Here is a 20,893-nt window from a genome sequence, read left to right as displayed (position 1 = left end):
TAGGTTCTACCAAGCTCGATTTGACATATTTATTGCAGGCATCGGGGGTATTGTTTCGTGAATCCACTTGCGAAAATGCTGTCGAAAATAACGAGCAAACCTTAACATTTATTCGCTTAAGCGACCTTGTTCTGCTTGTTACCTTAATTATATTTTTATTTACTTTAATTTATGCGTCGTTCTTTCCTCCTTTCTTTCAAGAAAGTACAAAAGAAGATTGCCGAAGAAAAGGAAATTGCAGCCGCTAGGACGTTTGACCTATTCCGGAAAGCTCGCATCCGCAGGAACATCCTCATCATCACCGTAAGCTGGTAAGTAGTCGCGACACAGGTCACCGGTGTCTTATGCGCCGTTACTCGATCCTCCAACCTTCCCTCGTATACTGTTCTCAAGTGCCGCCTCCTGGAGGTGCTACGAAGCGATGCTTTACCGGCCTTGTGCGCACACACGCAGGGTAGCCAACGGCTGCGCCTACTATGGCCTGCACATCAACGTCACCAACATGAGCGGCAACGAGTTCCTCAACTTCTTTCTGCTCGGCCTGGTCGAGCTGCCGGCCTCGGTGGTGGGCTGGTGGACCATGGAGTATTTTGGTCGCCGCTGGAGCAACGTGGCGCTACAACTCCTCGTGAGCATCGCCTGCATAGCGTCCTGCTTCATACCCACGGGTGAGCAGCTCCATAAAGTTCTGGTCCTCGTACTTAAATTAGTCATACCATCCCTGAAGCAGGAACTATTAGAGGTCTGGCACATGAACAAAATGAAAGAAACCTTCGCCTTTAATTAGTTTTATCAACAGTTATTTATGTGCCACAGACCCTCTAGAGAAGACCCTCTATTGCGGGCCGCCTAAAATGGAGCTCCTATGGAGCCGCTCCTCCAGCTTACGTTGCGACTGCGCTGCGTGTCCCACGCAGGCCTGCAACCATTTAGTAATCCGGAAACACGCTTGGCACATGAAACACATAAGGGCACATGCAAGTCAAAAGCTGACATTTTGTTCATCGACGAAATGATGTCGAGAACATTGAGACCATCAACGATGCCAGAGCAGCTCTCTGACGTCTCGCAGCAGTGATGGCGGGCCACCCATCACTACAGAATGAAAAAATATTCGAAAGGTCCCTACGCTTAGTGATACGTTCTTATATTTCATAACAGCGGTTGTAAGAAGTCTTTTATGTAGCTTAACTGAAGAATGCACTCGTCACTAACACCTCTATCTTGTTTTGTTCTTTATGATATCGACAGCACATTGCTTTAAGTTACGACGTAATATTGCGGTCCATAATGTTGTATCTGCACAAATGCGCGCCCCACGCACGCGTTTTGCTGCGTCTAATAAAATCGATTCGCGGTTACGCTCATCCGGCTTACGCCTTCCTTGGCTTTCGTCGGTCCTCAGTTTTGTGTCCCCATGAACGGCGGGTGATTAAGTGACCGCTGTTATTCTATCTCTCTCTCTCTCGTTGAAGTGCACGCCAGAACAAACAGAGCGTCATTCACGTCCATTACAGAGGCCGTAGTCGCTGGCGTCACGGCGTCACTGGTGGCCAAGTTCGCATGCGCAGCATCCTTCATGATCATGTACCAGCAGGCCGCCGAGGTTATGCCCACACCGCTGCGCGCATTCGCGCTGGGCGCCTCCTCGGCCTTCTCGTCGGCCTTCAGCATCTGCATGCCCTACATCATCTACCTCGTGAGTGGCCTGCACCTTTTTTTGTTTCTACTCCCCTACTCGACTCCCTGCTACGTTATAAACCTACGATTTTTCTTTTGTTTCTTCTTCTTTGCTTTGTTTGCGAACCTATCCACTTGTACCATGTACAAAAAAAAGGGTGAGCTCGCTCCTTAACACCATTGTATCTTTCGTCGTTTATCAAACCGGAGCTTTCTTAACAAACCCAATCCAGAACTTCCTGACCGTGGTTGCTGCCGTGGCCGATAGGCGCGTAGCGCGCGCGCGCGGGACCACGCGTGCGCGCGCCAATCGCCATTATGCCCTGGATGCAAGAACAAAACTGAAAAATGAAAAATGTAATACAATGATAAGCAGTCAAGCTTACCGCCGTCTTGCACGTCGTACTTCTCTCTCTCTCTCAGTATACATCCGTCATCGCCATTCTTCACCTCGGCCAACTCACCTTCGCCCTCGTGGCATCGCATGCGTCGACTTCTCGCCGTGTACAACCGCGCGAAGTGCCGGTGGCATTTCGGCTTAGTCTGCGAACGGTGCATATAGCGCCATAAACGTAAACATTAAATCACTATACTGTTGTCACCGCCACATTGCATAAATAAAAACATTGCATGACCCCACAAAGTTGCATACAGACGACAATAAAAAACTATGGTACGCATCGCGTTCAATTTTACAGCATTAGCTAAACGCTACGTGAAACCTACGCTTCGAAAATTCCGAAATAATTGGCTTTATATTATGCATACATATATATATATATATATATATATATATATATATATATATATATATATATATATATATATATATTCATCAGTGTAGTATTTTCGCCTCTTTTCCCTGGTACACGTCTCCCACCTTGCGAACTTCTTCAATCACAGCCGCGTCCAATTTCTTCACGAGGCCGCTGTTATCATAAACCACACACGGTATGCACCAATTTCCACGCAGATTACACAGTGGTGTAATTTCCGTGTGTGGCACGATAACAGTTATCCGCCTCGCAGTGGAGATTGAAAGGAGTAGGCCGAGGAGGGAGGAACGATGCGAAGAGGTCAGAGAAGGAGGGTTCGTGCGCGCGCAAAGCTAAACGCAATCCTAGGGTGTTACAGAAAGACATGCTGGACAGAATGAAACTGAGAGGGAGGGAGGGAGGGAGTCAGGCGAAGCTGGTGGCGTTCCGGACTCCGCGCGCGCAGCGAGTTGTACGAGTCGTTACAGCGGGGAGCGATGAAGCCGACAAACGTACGCACGCACCAATTGAGCGTTGTGACAGGAGGACCCGTACAGGACATAAAGACAGTAACTATACGGCGCCCCGCTACGCCGTGTAGTAAAGCGGTACGTACGCTGCAGAGTGAGCACATTTAATATGAAGCAGGGTATAAGATTAGACGCGAAGCAGAAGAAACACAACGCAGTTTCGAAATTCGGTCACAGTACAGAACTAGGAAGACTCGAGATATTTGTAATCTATTTCCTCTCGCAGTCGTACAGGCCTGACCGCCGTACGCCTATAGCTGCTCTGTTTTTCTTTTCTTTTTTTTCTTTTTTTTTTTTTTGCTTCGCATGAAGCGCTGTTTTATCGAGTTTATAGCACTGGGAAACGCGGTAGCAGTTTTGAAATATGACGCCATTTCTCTGCTTGAAATCAGCGAGACGTAACAGTTACAAGAGTATGTGCAGATAGCATCACACCAATTAAGCCCAGATAGAAAACTTCAAAGAGCGAAGCACTAAAATCAGGGTTCAGCATGAATACCGAGAGAGGCGAACAGGCTAGAAGCGATGGGCGGAAAGGTCTGCCTAGTACTTTCGGCGAAAAAGCGTGGACACTGCGTTATTTTATCATCAAAGATCTCTGCCGGCATTTTGGGGGCTCAGCCGCAATGAATGAATGAACGAACGAACGAACGAACGAACGAACGAACGAACGAACGAACGAACGAACGAACGAACGAACGAACTTTTATTGAAATATAATGGCGCTTCGGCCTAGTTAATGAGAAAGAAATTGGGAAAAGGGTAGGTGTGTCGGTGGTGCCGACTCAGGATTAGGCGCGATGAATGACGTCTTTCTCCCTCGCGAAGGCCATTAGAGGCTGTGATACCTGAAGGCGAAGCACGTTTCTGGAAACAACAGAAGTGTTAAGAATGTCCAATCGCCTTTACTGTCGTACAATATGTAGCCGGCACGATAGACTTTCCTGAGGTGGCCATGCCGAGAACGATGATCTGGATATTGTGATGAGCTTTTTGCAGCGTAACAACACTCAGATCTCATGGTTACATATGCGACGTGTGCCGACAGCCTTCCTACGCTTCCTGCTGAAACTGCGACCCCAATTCTAGGTGTATCCCTCGTGGCACTGTTTTACAGCGAAGCTGTCAAGGGTTACTTTCCCCACTATCGTGTCCACGTGTAGAAAAAAATCCCAAAGATATTGCAATGCTGGCCCAACCCGCAGCGGAGGTGTAGTTCGCCATTAAGGGCCCCACATAATCAGCTTCGTTGGTCATCCTTCTTCTCAGAGTGGAAGGGCACTGAGGTTTTCTTTTTTTTTCCTTTATTTCTTCTGTTTTTTTGTTTTTTTTTTTTTGGGGGGGGGGGGGGTGGCTGGACCCCTAAGCTGGTTCTCCACTAAGCTATTACCCGGTCTGAAATGCGACGTCATATCTTGGAGCGCTTGAATCTTCAGCACGCGGCTGAGTTTCCCTCTCCTCCATTTCGCTTAAATTTATGAACAGGCCAACAGCAAGCATTCACGAGTACGATACACGACTGTCCCAGCTTCAGAGACTGGTGCGGGAGCAGTACTGCACGGGAGCAGTGATCTGCACTTACTGCATTAACCTGCAGGCTCAAAGGCAGCACAAAAAGTGGCTCCGCGTTTGCTTATACTTCTCACTGACCCTTAGCTCTGCTGACTGCACTTCTGCGAGCTCCCTTTCCTCTTCAGTGACATTGTTGTACCGTATACATCTTCGACCTGATATCTAGGTGAGCACGCTAGATGGAGAAGTTGGAAAGCTTCACGAAACCTTGACGTTACAACGAAGGCACGTGAGGCGACATTCGCATAGGCGGTCCAGCTGCTGCGGCATGGTATCTTACAGAGCTCCGAGGAGATCGATGCGCGCTTTATGCGAAACTTTAAAGCGGCGCTGTTGTTTTACGGCATGAGAGCCCTTTGGAAACGCGCATGGGCTTCCGAGAATGAAAGCTGCTCCACATGTGAGCCAGACATGCGGGCAATCGAGAGGAGGAGACAGCAGGAACGGCCAGACGCTTGCGAAACATAACGATCCACTTTGTCGAGACTGCTCTGCTATCGGATAAAAGCGAGAGGCGTCGCTGCACAAACAAAGACGAGTGGGGCGAGCTCGCGCGAACGCAAAGAGGGCGCTAAAGAAGAAAGTAAAAGATAAATAAAATTGAGATGGCCTCGGCTTCTAAAGCCTTTAAGGTCAAGAGGACGGCACGAATGCCACTGAAGTAGCTGCATACGCTTGACACAAGGAAGCTGTAAGTTCGGCCTTGTTCTCGCGTTTAAAACTTGCCTTTAACATTTTTCTTTTACCTCGTGTTCTCTCGTGGCCTCATAGCACGTGCTCGCAGTAATACCGGCATGAATTCCATTTCATGCTTACGCCCTTGCATTCATTAATCACTCAGTCGCGCTGTTTTCTTTTTTGCGACAGCCTGCCTTTAGGCATAATACATATGGGGTTACAGACACACAAACAGATTTGTAACTGCGCTTTTAATCTTCATTGTGCTGCTTATCACGCGGAGACACCATTCTAGATGCTGCCGTATACATATTCATTCTGGAAGGCACCCCGTCATCGGCAACTTGTTCTACTGCCCGTGCCTAAGGGCGCAATTTTGTCGAACATGACTGTAAATAACACTTGCTAGTCGACAAATGTATCAACAAGAAAAGGTTTTAGGTAAGACTGCAAGTTTATTGGAAATGCTTTTCGCCATGGAGACAGATTATCCCTACCGATGATTCGGACTCGCGGTTTTCGAAGTAAGCGCCATCTTGTCGTCATCGATCATGCCGCCGTCGTAATCGTCTTCGTCGTCATCATCAAACTAGCTGCCAGTATCCTGAATGACAACTAAGACTTGCCTTCAAACTGAACCATCTTTTGTACCTTTGGAGGGTGGTGTGAAGGGGGCAGGGGGGAAATGGGAGGGCGAGGAGGAGGCTTTGGTGGCTTTGTGTGTGGCCACCCCACCTGTTTCATAGCAAGGGCACCGTGGTGAGACCGAGAAGGAGGCACTAGCACTAGCGAGATGTAGAGCTCGTGTGTGGTGCCCCGCACGCCCACTTCACACGTGCCAGCGGAGAGCTTGCCTGTCGAAGCAAAACAAGATTGCGCGGCCAGGCAGTAAGGATACCGATAGCCGGCTCCGGGACGCGGAAGCTAGCGGCTGCGTTGCCCGACGGCGTCGGCCTTTTTTTCGCCTCACATGGAACTCGTCGTGTTTTCTTTCTGATCGAACATCTTCTGCGTCACACTAGCTTGAGACACGTTTATACCGATGGAACCGCTATTACGCGCGACTTAGAAGCATCTGTTGACGGCCCATAATTGTACAGGTACTAAGATTGTAATTCCCGTTTTAAAAGTCTCTTTCCTCTCTTCCCGTCTGCAGTTGTGAAGGCAGCATTTGTATTATTATTATTATTCACGCGCCAGCACTTAGCCTTTAGGATTGTTCCTGGGCACTGTAAATAATTTGATTGATTGATTGATTGATTGATTGATTGATTGATTGATTGATTGATTGATTGATTGATTGATTGATTGATTGATTGATTGATTGATTGATTGATTGATTGATTGATTGATTGATTGATTGATTGATTGATTGATTGATTGATTGATTGATTGATTGATTGATTGATTGATTGATTGATTGATTGATTGATTGATTGATTGATTGATTGATTGATTGAATATGTCAGAGAGGTTGACATAACGGGTAATTCCGGTTGTACCTTTTCGTTTAGCCAAACACACGTAACAATGACGGTCTGGCTCAAAAAGAAATGAAATTGATGAACGAAAATGTAAATAAAGAGCCTCAACCCTCCTTACACATAATTCACAAACAATTCAGTCAAGCGCAACGTAAATCACTGCACATAATATTTACCAAAAAAAAAAAAAGGACCTGGTAATTTGTAACAAATTTCGGTGTGTTCACGGGAAGCACAGAACCACGTTCAAGTACGCTCTGTGTGCATCGAAATAAGCGGAAAAAATCTGCGAGCTATAACAAGTCCAGGTAGATTTCAGGCACACTCCGCATGAACAATACATGGCATTATAAAGAAATATGCAGATAAATAATAGTCCGTCCAGAGGATTATTCTTTTCAACCGTTCTCCGTAGTTCTTGAGGCTCGTAATTATTTTAACGCGCTAACTGCACGTTTTTTCCAGTTCATTTGCTGGCCTAGCCCCAATATATTGTTTGCTTGTCTGTTGTTTATTTCACTTTTGACTACATCTACGGAAGCATGGACACAGGTCTTTCTGTCCTTCCTCAATCAGTCAGTCTCACTATATGGCGTACTTTCATTGAGCAACGCACTGCCACTAGTGTCGAGCCCACAAGATGTTAAGAGGTGCGTTTCGCAGCGACTTCCTCATGGCACTTGAAGGCTAGTAGTGATCATATCGAAATGCCTTTAAGCTGCACCTACTCGCATTAACCGAAATCTGTTATGACAATGGAGGTGGCTGCTTGGTATGATTATTTATTTATTTATTTATTTATTTATTTATTTATTTAGTTATTTATTTATTTATTTATTTATTTATTTATTTATTTATTTATTTATTTATTTATTTATTTATTTATTTATTATACCTCAAAGGTCCCAGATCTGGGGTATTACATGAGGGATGTGCTTAGTTTAACAAAACAGTGATTCGAGAGCAGCCTTGAAGTGATGAGCGTCGGAGTGGTGCGTGACGTCGGCAGACAGACCGTTCCAGTCCCTGGCGGTTTTCACAAAAAATGATCGTAGATCAGAGGTAGTCTGCGCCGGGGGAGGATACACGGCTTCGCTGTGGTTAATGCGGCTGGACTGACTATGAGCTGGTTATATAGCTGAAATGTGGAGTGGCGAATGATAGAATTTGTGAAAAAGACACAGTCTAGAAATAAGACGTCGCGATTCTAGATTAGTAAGACCGGCACGGGTTTTTAGTTCAGACACGCTTGCAGGATAAGGATATTCAGAGTAGATGAACCAGGCTGAACGGTGTTGAATTGATTCCAGTGTATTAGATAGGTTATGTTGATGAGGATCCCAGGCAGAGCATGCATATTCTAACTTAGGGCGGACATATGCAACATAAGCTAACAACTTTACTGATGGGGGAACAAGTCTTAGGTTCCGGCGGAGAAAACCGAGGGTTCGATTCGCGGCATTGGCTAAGTTAATGACATGATGTGACCAAGTTAGGGTAGTTGAAAAGGTTATGCCGAGGTACTTATATGAGTCTACGGATGAGATTTTGGCGCCTTATATGGTGTATTTCCCTGATTGGTGATGCTGTCTGCGATGGAAAGAAACTAGCGAGGTTTTTTTTAGTATTTAAAGACATCAACCATTCGTTACACCATAATTCAATGCGTTTTAGGTCATTTTGAAGCAAATTCATGTCTGAAGTGTTAGTTATGCGTCGATAAACTACTCAATCGTCTGCGAACAATCGAATGTTAGAAGAGATCTCAGTAGGAAGATCATTAATGTAAATTAGAAAGAGTAGTGGTCCGAGAACTGTGCCTTGTGGCACGCCCGAAAGCACAGAAGATCGTTTAGATGACTGCATGTTAGCAAATACAAACTGCTGTCGGTTAGTGAAAAAACTACGCATCCAGTCTAGTACAAATGGATTAATCTTGAGACGGGAAGGTTTTAGGAGTAGCTGTTGTGGAACCTTGTCAAATGGCTTCTCAAACTTTAAGAAAATCGCATCTACAGGTACGTTCAAGTCGAGGTTAGAGCTTAGATCACGAAGAAATAAAGCTAGTTGGGTGTCCCATGAAAGACCTTTACGGAAGCAATGTTGAGCAGGATGAAAGAGGTTATTGGATACAAAAAAGTTTACGATCTGAGAGTAAATAACATGGTCCATTAGTTTGCAACAAACACTGGTGAGTGAAATGGGACGATAACTAGAGGACAACGATAGAGGACCTTTTTTGGGCGCTGGAACAATCTTGCCTACTCTTCAGTCTTCCGGCACCACTCCTGATGACAATGATTGCTGAAGAATAGCACATACCATCGCGCTCACATTTGTTTTGGTGTTCTTCAGCATTTTAACATTTATTTCATCGACACCAGACGATGATGTAAGTTTTAATGAATCAATTAATTTCTCAATGCCGTAAGGACAAAAGGTAATATCAGGCATGACTGCATGATCCGAAAGAGGAAAGCGAGGTAATATGTTAACAGGTTCAATTGTGAAGACGGAAGAAAAAGTACGGTTAAGTTGTTCAGCAATTTCGCAATCGGAAATACGATGGTTTTGTTCATCAAACAGCGCTAATGGCTGGGAGTTATTAGGGTTAATAACCTTCCATAATTTTGGGGGGTTTTCTACTACGTGTGTGACGCAAATTTCAGCGTCATTTATGTATACGCGCAGCATTGAGTAGCGGACGAAGTACGCACATCATTAAATGAATGAATGAATGAATGAATGAATGAATGAATGAATGAATGAGCGAGCGAGCGAGCGAACAACAGTCGAGCAATGTGATGCTGATGCCTTGCTCATAGTAGTTGTGGGATGTGCACATACTGGCGCGCGTATAATACTGTCACGTGGTGGTGACGTTAAGAACACAGTGGCAATACTGCGAAAGGCAAAACTAGATTTTATTGGGCGAACCTGTGCCCACAAAACAGGCTACACTTATAGCACAACGAAAGCGACGAACACAGTCGGCGATCGTCGAAAATCTGATCAGCGAGGCAAGCGCGTCGGCTTTATACGGCAGTCGTCGAATGTTCCAGACTAATCGTTCGGACCCGCGCGCCTTCCACAATGTTCTACACCATTCGCGTCACGCGATGAAATCAGGTAACACAACGTTCGGCGACAACAGACAGCCGGGTAGAAGCATCGATAACTTTCCAGAAACTTCGGATACATGCAGGCGCGTCCCGCGCTGTGCGATTACATTTGTTAGGTGGCGAAACGTGGTCGCCCGATAAAGATAAGTACACGTGTCAATACAAACAGATCATTAAAATTTAAAAACTTTGGTGGACGCTTAAGCTTCGCCTTTAAGAGTGGAACGCAATAGCATCCAAAGATCCCTGACTGCTTCTCACGCTTCCCGGCAACTGCAGCTTATTTAGCCATAATGTTTATCGGGAAACGCTGGCGGCGAACGCTATGCACGATGGCGAGCTTTCTGGCAGAAACGCTGCCTCTTGCGTGGGCCGACCCCGGAGATAGTGCATAGCTGCGCCAGAAAAATTACACCATATACAGGTTTCTGTTATTGTTTCGCATTTTTTATATTTCAGTCTGAGAATATTTAACATAAAAGGCATGCGTATGAGTGTTTTGTTTCATGACATTTGTTTGTGGGCTGCCATTCACAAAATTCTGAGGAATAAATTTGTGCAGAATGTAAGACAAAGTGTGAGCAACTTTGGTGATATAATGGTGTGGCAATATAACCTGCATATACCGCATGTCATATAGCAAGGCGTGGCATATACATATACCTTAATATATCTGCCAATTTTCGCTTACGGGACGGATTTTGATTTTCTGCGACCCAGGGCCTTTAACGCTAACGCGTGTAAAGGGCTAAAACCAGGACTGACAGAGATGCTTGAGCAGCAGCTGGGACGACGTTCGCTTAATGTGGCCCTGTCACACTTCAACGGACTTCCTGACTTTCCTTTAACAACGAGTCCGTTCGCTCTTGCGTCGCGTTTTAAGGCGAAAGCCTTAGATCTCAATGCTTCAAGGTCGTGTTTTGAGGTACATAAAATATCACATGACCCAAGGATAGCCAGAAGCAAACCAAAGCATGTCCAGTCGTGTATAAGAGATGATTAATGATTAGCGAAGTTAATTAATGATTGACTAGTGATTGCATTGTGGTGAATCAAGGTCGATTAAGTTGGATAAAAGAGGAGTAGGGTGCATTCAGGTGAATTACAGCATGCTTTACAAGGCTTTCGCCTTCACGTGTCTTAAGCGATAGCTAAGGACACCTGCGATTTCATTCTAGGGACGCTACGGCAACTGGATTCCCTTCCTGTTCCTCGGTGTACTGGCAGCCGCGGCTGGCATTTCGGCCGCATGGCTTCCAGAGACCAACGGCTACGCGTTGTGTCAGACCGTCGAAGACGCCGACGAGTTCGGCAAGGGCCAGCAGTTCTTCTCGCTCAACAGGTGCGTTGCGAACCGCCAAGGAATCACACGTTTGTCTGAATACCTTCAGAGGGACACCAGAGTATCCCTTCAGAGCTCTGTCTTCATTAGTTTTGTACTAGCATGTAGATTCTTAATAAAGAAAATAACAAAGTTTCATTTTTTTATGTAGCGACAAATCTCCAATGGCGGTAAGCCAGCTTGACATCATGGATTTCATTGTTCTTTTTCTGTTCGTATTCAGGCCGTCGTGGCTCGGTAAATTTTTTCTAAACTTGTTAAGTTCACTTTCTGGCTCTTGTAGAATACAATGTAGCCCACCTTAGCAAATAAAGGATTAACTGGTCAGAATTCATGACGTCACGATGAGCTAGTGCCGCAGCTTCAAAGCGGCGGCGCCACCAGTCTCTCGTTACTACCTCTTTTCTGGCTTATCAAACGCTTTCTCGCTGTGATAGCGGATTCTTCGGTATCATAGAAGTATAATTTACTACAGCACAGAACAAATTATCATTGTCTTTGGTGTCCGTTTAGAATGCTTAAAAGGCCATCAAGTTTAACATTTTTGATGGCGATGATCATCACGATGATCATGATTTCTATTGACATCCCTTTGAAACGTGGCGGCGACAGATAGTCACCAAGCTTGCTTGAACTAGTCAGGTTTTACATACGTTGAACGTCTCTACAACGAAATGACCTGTATTATAATGAAGGCATAATTCTGTCCTAGTTCTATAGTGAGTGGTGCGGTGCATGACCTTTGCAACGAAGTGACCTGTGTAACAATCGATTTCGGACTTCCCAAGCACTTTATTATAAAGGCGTTCGACTGTACATCTATTGGTGTCTAGCAAGCATCCCTCCTTGATCTCGGTTTTAAACTCTTCATTTATACTCTTCATTAAACTCTTCACTAGACTCTTCATTTAAAACCTATATTGCTATATTGCACTAATATCTATGCCTGTAATGTCCCCGCGCGGCCCTGTAGATTTCTTTCCTGCATTTATTCGCCCAATACCCTAAATGTATCTGTCTTATCTCGACCGCTGAACAGGAAATACTTTGATCCGCTTTGAATGCCAGTGCTTCTAGTAGGTGGATGCTCCCTGCGAGTCCTACTGGGTGAATATATCTGCTGAGTAGGCAATTTCCACACCTGGGAACGCACTTTGTAACGCTTCATTTCTTTTTCCCTTCTCTTCACCTTTCACTTGAACTAGCGACTACAGACAAGATACGGAACCCGGTAGTGGCTTCATGGATGAGATTTATGAATGTTTATCATCAGAATGTTGAGCTTGCTTTCACCGTTGTGCAATCCCCTTTCTATGTCATCATCATCCCTCATCACACCTTTATGTCCCCGTTCCCCCTCCCCCTGTGCAGAGTAGCAGGCTAGAGCGCGTTAATTCAGGCCGACCCCCCTCTGCCTTCTTTCAAATAAATTCTCTCTCTCTCTTCACTTTTCGAGAACAGATAGGACGCTCCTACGTCGCCGTTATCCCCAAGCTCGACCATTCAGTGAGGCAGATAAGAAAACAGAAGTAGAAAGTGTAATCTATCGTTACAAAATTACAACCCCAGATTACTAATACGACTCCTGCCGCAATTAATAAGGCTAGATTGGAGAGATCAACGAGCTTAATGAAATTGTTGGATCTGTGGCCAACAACAACTGCTCATAAACGAGGTATTTATTGCTGCAAAGGAGCCTTTGGGAAGTAAGTCATACAGTTGACCGATACCATAATAAAAAGTGAGTTCAATGTTGATGTTAATGATGTCATCGTCGTCATCGTCGTTGTCGTTGTTTGGCGTAATGATGACATTCCATGTTAGCACCATTTCCGTTTTGAAGTCAATGCGTAACTTTCCATCCAGCGTGGCATTGCGTGTTTTGTGTATCTATAGTGTGTATCCCAACAATACAGAAACCCGAATGAAGATGGAGGCTTGAAGTGATGAACAGTGGTGGAACAAGGAATTCAACAAGCAGTAGAACAAGAAAGAATTATTTTTGTCTCTTTTTGTCTTTGTGATCTTTTGTAACTTTTGATATGTTTCTACTCTTCCCATGTGAAAAGAAGTGGGCGGCAACATCTATCGGTATTAACATATATCTGCTTAGTTACGCAACTAAGAAAAAAAAATGGCCCCGGAGAAACCTATGTCACGAGGCACAGGTGAGAGAAAAAAAAAAGAACAGAAAGAACGCAGGGATGTTAACAAGGAAAGGTTCTGGTTGGAAACAGGCAAATAGAAGCAAGAGAGAGAGAGAGAGAGAGATGAAGGGCGGTAAATGTCAGCACGTGCGTGGACAGCACCAAGCAGCCAAAGGCGCTCACACAAGGCAGTCATTTTCAAATAGCACAAAAATACCTTCACTGCCTTCTGGACCGATCATGAGTGGGTATCTTATTCCAGTAGTGTCTGCACGCTCAAGTGGATGATCACCTCTTCGCTGCTGCATTGAACATTTACTGTAATTGTACACCAAGTCGAGGACAGTAGCACAATAGGTGGTTTATGTTCCCTTCGCAGCCGCCGACATCAAGTTCAGCACTGTAATTAAGCCATTCCGATTAGTGCTGAATCAGCTCTGGTGGAGATAAGTCCTTAACCATGCATGGCCGCCACAAGAGATGCTTCACGTCGGTTCAGCCCGGGTGGAGGTCCGAGTTGAAGCGAAGGGCTCAGTTAGTGCAGTCTGGGGTGACCTAATGCGACGTATTCAACTCGGTTAACGATAGTAGACGCGCCAGACAACGAAGCTGCCTCGCAACCTCTGTTTTAGAGAGTATAATGGGAACGCAGTGGTATATATACGTAAATATTCATAATATACATAAATAAGTAAATTTATGTACATTCATATACATAAATCATTGCCTTTCTCTATTAAGTGGTGGTGAATGAATTTCTGTCATTTCCCACGTCAATTGGATCTGTCAATACTGTCGATCCACGCCAGAGGAACGACTGCACACATTGTAATCCCATCTTCTAGTCGCAGAAGACGGCCCTTTTCCACGACTATTTGTGTCGACCATCTGAAGTGCATTGCGGAGAGCCGCGAGTTCTGTAGCTGTAAATGTTGTGACATGCGAAGTCTTGAGCCGTCGTGTACATCGGTGAAACGGCGAAACCATCGCATATGCCACGCCTCTGCAAAACTAACTGCTTTTTTCTACTTTTCTGCGAGTCGTGTGGTGGTCCTTTAATGGATCCTTTTTTTTCTATCGTCTGGGCACTGCCTCATATTTTGCTTTCTGTTTTTCTCCCGCAGGTTGAAAGACAAAAAGAAAGACTACGACAAGGCAGGCCACAAAGAAAAAGAAATGGAGCCCATGACGAAGTCCTCAGACGTAAAAGTCTGATCGGATCGCATCGCCTGCATTGTTCTTTTTTTTTTTGCGTTAAGTTCACAATTTGTACTGTCCGTTCCACGCACCTCGGTTTCATAGCTGAGCGTGCGATTGGCCGTTCGGTTACGTTGACACCTCCTGGCATGTGGTTAAATACCGTCCCCTTCATTACCACAGAATGCGGGACATGCGCTAACATTCGATGAACATCATCGCAGCTTCATAAAAAGTGTGTTTTTTAGCGAACCACATTTTATGCGCACGTGAGAATCCGGCGCAAAGAGCGCAAGCGAGTCAGTCTGAAACAAGTCCTGGAGTGATATTTCGCTCAAACGTCCTTGGCAGATTGTTCTTTAGCGCACGCGTCATCCACGTACCTGTCAAGTTAGGATCAGGAAAACATGGACGAATTTAATCATCGGTAAGGCTTCCCCTATAATCCCGACACTAACATTTGGTGTGACCTTCACACCCAAGAAACTCGATTGTACTTGCAGCATGCAACGTTCCGCGCATTTACATATAGGACACTTAAAAACAAAATGGTCATCTCACTCACGTTGTTTAGCTCACAAAAGCCATCTCATCTCGACTCAACAGATTATGTCGTCATGTCATGCTTGATATACATAGATTTCTTTTTTTCATGCCAGCTTTTATGAACGCCACATGTTTTATTTTACCTTCCATTGCTGTGTAGGGAGAGTCTGTCTTGTAATTTTCAAACTAGATTCATTTTACTTTGGTAGCATTCTGGTCACATGAAACAAGTTGCAATGCTCTATGTCAAATAAGTGGATTCAAATAATGGCGCACGACTTTCTGTCCTTATAGCTCTGAATACAATTTTTAGAGAGAATAAAAGATGGAATGCAAAGCTCTCCTGAACCGACACTTGGTCTCAAATGCATTCTTCGAACTGGTGCACGGAGTATCTTTTTATTCAGTTTGCTGCAAATATGAAAAAAAAATGGTGATTTCAGCTATCCGTTTGATTCTGAACTCGTTTAGTCGCTGCCTCAACTACTGCAAACATCCCCAAGTTCTTGAAAAATCCGAGGACACCTGAGCACTTATGAGTTGTGAATGCAAAAGCATTATTGTCAAATTGAACGCCGCTGAGTGCACTTTCAAGTTCTGCGCTGCGAGTAATGTACCATAGCGGCACGTGTTGCCCGAGCCAGCAAGCAGTAGCAGCAGCCTGCGGTGGCAACGCCGCATGCCACCGATGCCCTGAGCGACGAGAAACTGAGGAAGCAGCAGCGGCCACCAAGGCCGGCAGGTGCGCGCAGCAGCTAAGCCCAGTGGGGATGAGAGAGAGAAAGAGATAGAGAGAGAGAGGGGGGACCGCGCGCCGACTTTTGAAAGCGAGAGCGAGGGTGACGTGGATTCGCGTCAATGCCTTCTCCCCTCACACATCACCTGGCACGCTATTGCGGCAGCAGACGAACCCTTTCGCCTGCTATGATCCGCCGAGGTGCGCTCGTGACGTGGCGTCGTAGCCAATGCAAATTTACATGCCGATTGGCTGCTATACACGCCGCGGGTTTTCTCGATCTATGGGCCATTTGATGCTTTCGCATCAAAAACGTCCTGCCATCCTTTTCAGTAAGTGCGAGGTGAAGTTGTGGATTGAAGGCATCATCTTCGTCCCGCCTCGTCGCCTTGTTTATCCCATTTTGACAGCATAAGCGAAAAGTGGCATGCTTACGCCGCATTTCACTTTGACATATTTAAAGGAACACTAAAGGAAAATATTAAGCGGGATTGGATCGATATATTATTCGTCTAGAAGCCTGTCATCGTTTCCTGTGTGGTAATGTGCAATATCTTTGATTAATAATATGAGCTGTATGCAAAGAGATGTTGGCGCCTGTTAGACGGCTCCTCTTTTCTTAATTCGAAGGTGATCGTTTCCTATTTGCCAATACGCGACATTGCTGTGTGCGAAATTGCCATCGAAAGTACCACTGCTGCTTCTCAATTAGAATCGCCCTCGCCAGAACGGACACGCTGACGTAATTCCCACGTGAACTGCCTCTCGTCCACTGCCAATCAGCCACTGCTGACGTCGCATGAGAAGTACCATAGACCAAATTAGCTGACGCCATATGCTCACTGTGGCATCGTCGGCAACAACCTAGCTGACAAGGCTGCCCGGTGTGCCCACGAAGATACCAAGACGCGTCCAACACCTTTGGCGAGGTCGGACGCTGCCAGAGAACTTCGCCAACTTGCGCGTAAGAAATCCCAAGATCTCTGGATTTCAAGTGGCCTAAATTGCAGATTACGTAAACTGGACCCCACGCTACGGCTACAACTGCCATCTAGCCTTCCCCGCGGCGAAGCAACCTTGTTGTGTCGCTTGTGGCTGGGAGTGGCGTTCACGAACGCATACTCCTACCGTATGGGAATGGCCGAGAGCCCGATGTGCGACTCCTGTGGGTGCGAGGAGACCATCGAGCACCTATTGTGTACCTGCCCTCGCTACGATGTCCAACGCCTCTCTCTGCGGGCAACTTTACGCAGACTGGACTCGAGATGTTTCACCGAGTCAAAGATACTCGGACCGTGGCCACACCCGTCACTGGCTCGAAAAGCGATTCGTGCACTAGTGCGGTACTTGAAGTGCACGGGCTTAACAGACCGTTTATAGTGTCCTTGCGTATGGTGTCGCTCCCACACGTACTCAGTGCTTCCTCTCTCCCTTTCTTCCTCTTTCTATTCCCCTTTCCCCCACCCCCAGTGTAGGGTAGCAAACCGGATGCTGTTCTGGTTGACCTCCCTGCCTTTCCTACCCTTGTTTTCTCTCTCTCTCTCTCTCTGTCGCTTGAAAAAGTTGTGTTCTCAAGGCAAATGACGAATTCGGTATTTCAAAAAGCCTAGTCATTTAATCCAGCTCGACTTAATATTTTCCATTATTATTCTTTTAAAGCTAGGTGAAGCAAACAAACCATGATGCCAGATAAAGCACAGAGGAAGTTAACTATTGTCTTTTTAATTCAAATGTTGAAATAAAAGTTCGCAGTTTCGGTGGAAAGGCGAAGCACCGATTACGATAGCAAATTAGTAGATAGCTGTACGAAATAAGGATAGTAGTTTTATCCGCCGTATAAACTTGCAAACATTCGCTTACTAGCTTAATTAACAATGATAGAATGTGTAAGCGTGAATCAACGAGGACGTAGAAAAGAACACACTCACGGAGACAGCGCTGTCTTTATGTGTCTGCTTCTTTCTACGTCCCTGTTCAGTCGCGCTTACACATTCGATCATGGATCCAAACCAACTGGCCCGTGAATGTATTTTAACTAAATAAACCAGCACTGTGTCACGCGCGCAGAGGTAAACATGAATACACATAGCTCGATGACAGCGGAAACTGTATGTCAAAGCCCTGGAGTTACGAATCCTGACATCAGCCGCGAGCCAATTGACCTCCGTGCATCTGTCGCTTCGGCGCGTACGAAACGTCGAAAGCACAGCGCATACGAAACTACCGGCGCTACGCGCCTGCTGCAAGCGTCGCAGATGGCTTTGAAGATGAGGCCTGCGCGGGCGTGCACTTTACCGACGACGCAGACCGCTTTCAAGACACACGAGTGCCGGCAACGCGTCCCTACGGCCTCCGCCAGAGGCGTCTACTACGGCGTCCGCGATTCGCGTGCCCAACGCCGCAGGAGACGCCGCGGTTGTCTCCATTCTGTATGGAGCGGCGCGCGAGGAAGACATCGAGGCAACGTAGCAGCCGCTGAAGAAGAACGCCCCTCCTCCCTCGCCTCACCTCCTGTCTCGCGCGCCACAGGAGAGGGCATCCGGGACGCGTTCCTCGCTCGCGTACGCGAGATTGAACCACGTTCGCCGGCTCACCCTCACACTCTTTCACTCATACGGAACCTCACGGTGACAGCGACGGCAAAAATGCGCCTGGAGTGTCCATATAATTGCTATCACAATAATAATGAAAACAGACATGAAAGTGGTCGAAAAAGCAACTTGCCGCAGGTAGGAGCGAAACCCGCATCTTCAGCTTTATGCGCGCGTTGCTCTACGAATTCAGTCACCCGCGGTGCCAATCCTCCCGCCAACTTTCATGACGAGAAGTGCTGGGAGTGCTAATTAGCGCAACTCACGGCCATGGCGGCCGATGTGGAACGTTATTCCAACCACAGGCATACCGTAGTGCGCGAAATTAGAAGCAGGAAGTAGGGTACGAAGGTCAATTGGCCAGTGGACTGCCCGTAAGTTCGTCCAAAAAAAGTGCACCTTTTGGAACATATCTTGTCCCACAACAATAATCGTAATCTGTCTTGCCCGCATTTCTTTTCTTTAACGCTGCGAGCCCGGCACTTCCAAGTCACGAACGGCGTGCGCGTTATCGGCGTCATGGTATTTTCGACAGGAAAGTAGTGAGCGCAGCGTTTTCAAGAAAGGAAACACAAACGAGGCAGATAACGATTATTGTTGTGAGACAAATATACATCCCAAAGGTTGCAAGTGTTTTAAGAGTGTCCGTGATGCCTACGATTAAGATGGTGTTCCACATCTGCCGCCATGACCGTGAGAGGCGCTGGCTAACATCCGTAGTGTTCTCGTACAAATGTACAAATACCCAGGATACCTGACGGAAGGACAGTAGCTTATGGTAAAGTTAACGGCCACTTGTTATTTCACCCACTTCAATTTCCCTTTACCTTATTATTTCTACATTTCAATTAAAACCAACAGTGAACGCCCACTGGGCTTTCTCTGGCTCCATTGTCCGCTTGCTTGATATGATACTTATACGCCACATTTCACTCTGTATCATATTTAGCTACGCACATGTTAAAAGGAGACGCTCGGCCAGAGCCGTTGCCGGGATCACTTTGTAAGGCTAGACCCTGGCCTGTAGCCATCATCAGCCTCATTTTCCTCTTCCTGCAATCTTGTGTAGGGTGACTAAAAACTACATGGAACTACGATGACGACGACTGAAGATAACGATGATTACGATGACGACGATGACCAGACAGTGCTTCATTGAACACATTTCCGAGGCAGCAAAGGGCTGCCTTTGCATGGGGAACCAAGAAAAATAGGAAAATTATATGTATGTCACGTTTTCAAGGGGCACTACTGCCTGTGATTATTACAGATATGGAGGATTCGAGATAAAATCATTACTTGTGCTTACTACGCATAATATAGCAGTGGAGGACATGATAATTTTCGCGATAATCGCTAGTTTAATTATTAATTAGGAAAATTGCATTACTCAACTTTAAATTATTGACTTTAGGGGCATGCTGCGATTGCAGAGTTGAAGTCGGCCAGTACTCGAAAGCATAGCGGTTTTCTAGAAACTTCGCGCTTCTCTAAACTCGTCGCATGGTGCAAACACGGACTCAAAATGTGCCGTGAAACGCATTATTCCTGCAGTTTGCACCTTTCAGCCTGGCATGAATTTTTCCGCAGTGCAGAAATATATGAACTGGAAGTACGTCACATTAAAACGATTTCCTACAATACGCCTAACTCGACTATGACATATGCCAGAAAGAAATACACTTAGAAGCGGTCCCCTCAATTAACAAGCGTATATACTCGTATATAAGAGAAATTCTCAATGTTAGCTTGCCAATGTTAATGAGTACTTCGCTCTTATAGATGCGAAGCCATTAAACAAAGGAAAGGGGGGAGAACACGCTTGCGCCTCCTCCACTCACTTATTATTTCAACTTCCTTCGACGCGGGACAAAAATATTTGAATTCTTATCTTTCGAAAACCATCATTAAAGTGTCACGCCTCCCTTCATTACTGTCACTATCCCTGGTCCGCGAATACTGTTCTGTTCCTCATTTGAACAACTGCGCTCCGATTTCTCGGACTAATGGTCTTGAACTAACGGACTTCTTCAACTATGCAAGTATATTATTCTCCTCCCGGCTCACGACCATTAAAAGGAAAGAAACGCTGTTCCGTACGGCCCACTTGTTTCATAAATTAGTGCTCATATAATATTTCGGGCTCAAAATGTCTGAAACATGCCCTGAGTTGCATTTCTGAAGAGCTGAGTAAGTGTAACGTATACCCTCGTGGCCCATCATTAATATTGTGCCGAAAGAGTGCATTGGCTTTCCAAGGAGCTTCGCCTTAAAGGACTTTCCAAAGTCTATGAATGAGAAACGATCCCCCAACGTGAACAGCGGCCAGGCCTAATGAATTAGGCAGGATTCGTAGATCGGGCGTTCCTCTGTCGCGCCGCCAAATATTTCATTACAGTGCGCCGAGCATCATATGGGTGCTTGCCTCGACAAGTTTGTTCCGCGTTTGCATCGGGACGGCTATCGCACAACAAGGCCTTAATGACTAATGCACATACGAGATCCTGTGCAAC

The 20,893-nt window shown here is 45.9% G+C and overlaps 1 protein-coding gene across 3 annotated transcripts in view; it reads left to right on the top strand.

Moving 5' to 3' along the window:
* The window catches only part of LOC126521415 (organic cation transporter protein-like), a 33,640-nt gene extending 18,233 nt beyond the window's left edge, over nt 1–15,407 (top strand). For all 3 annotated transcript variants that reach the window (XM_050170106.3, XM_050170105.3, XM_055066000.2), the window contains exons 7-11: nt 202–311; nt 454–668; nt 1,518–1,699; nt 11,000–11,163; nt 14,435–15,407. In XM_050170106.3, coding sequence (XP_050026063.1) covers nt 202–311; nt 454–668; nt 1,518–1,699; nt 11,000–11,163; nt 14,435–14,525 — 762 coding nt within the window. In that variant the 3' untranslated portion in view covers nt 14,526–15,407. The remainder of the gene's footprint in view (nt 1–201; nt 312–453; nt 669–1,517; nt 1,700–10,999; nt 11,164–14,434) is intronic.
* The last annotated feature ends 5,486 nt before the right edge of the window (nt 15,408–20,893 follow it).

This window comes from Dermacentor andersoni, chromosome 6 (genome assembly GCF_023375885.2).
Source record: "Dermacentor andersoni chromosome 6, qqDerAnde1_hic_scaffold, whole genome shotgun sequence".
Classification (NCBI taxonomy): Eukaryota; Metazoa; Arthropoda; class Arachnida; order Ixodida; family Ixodidae; genus Dermacentor; species Dermacentor andersoni.
Note: the sequence above shows the minus strand (reverse complement) of the source record. Positions and strands in the feature narration are given on the sequence as shown.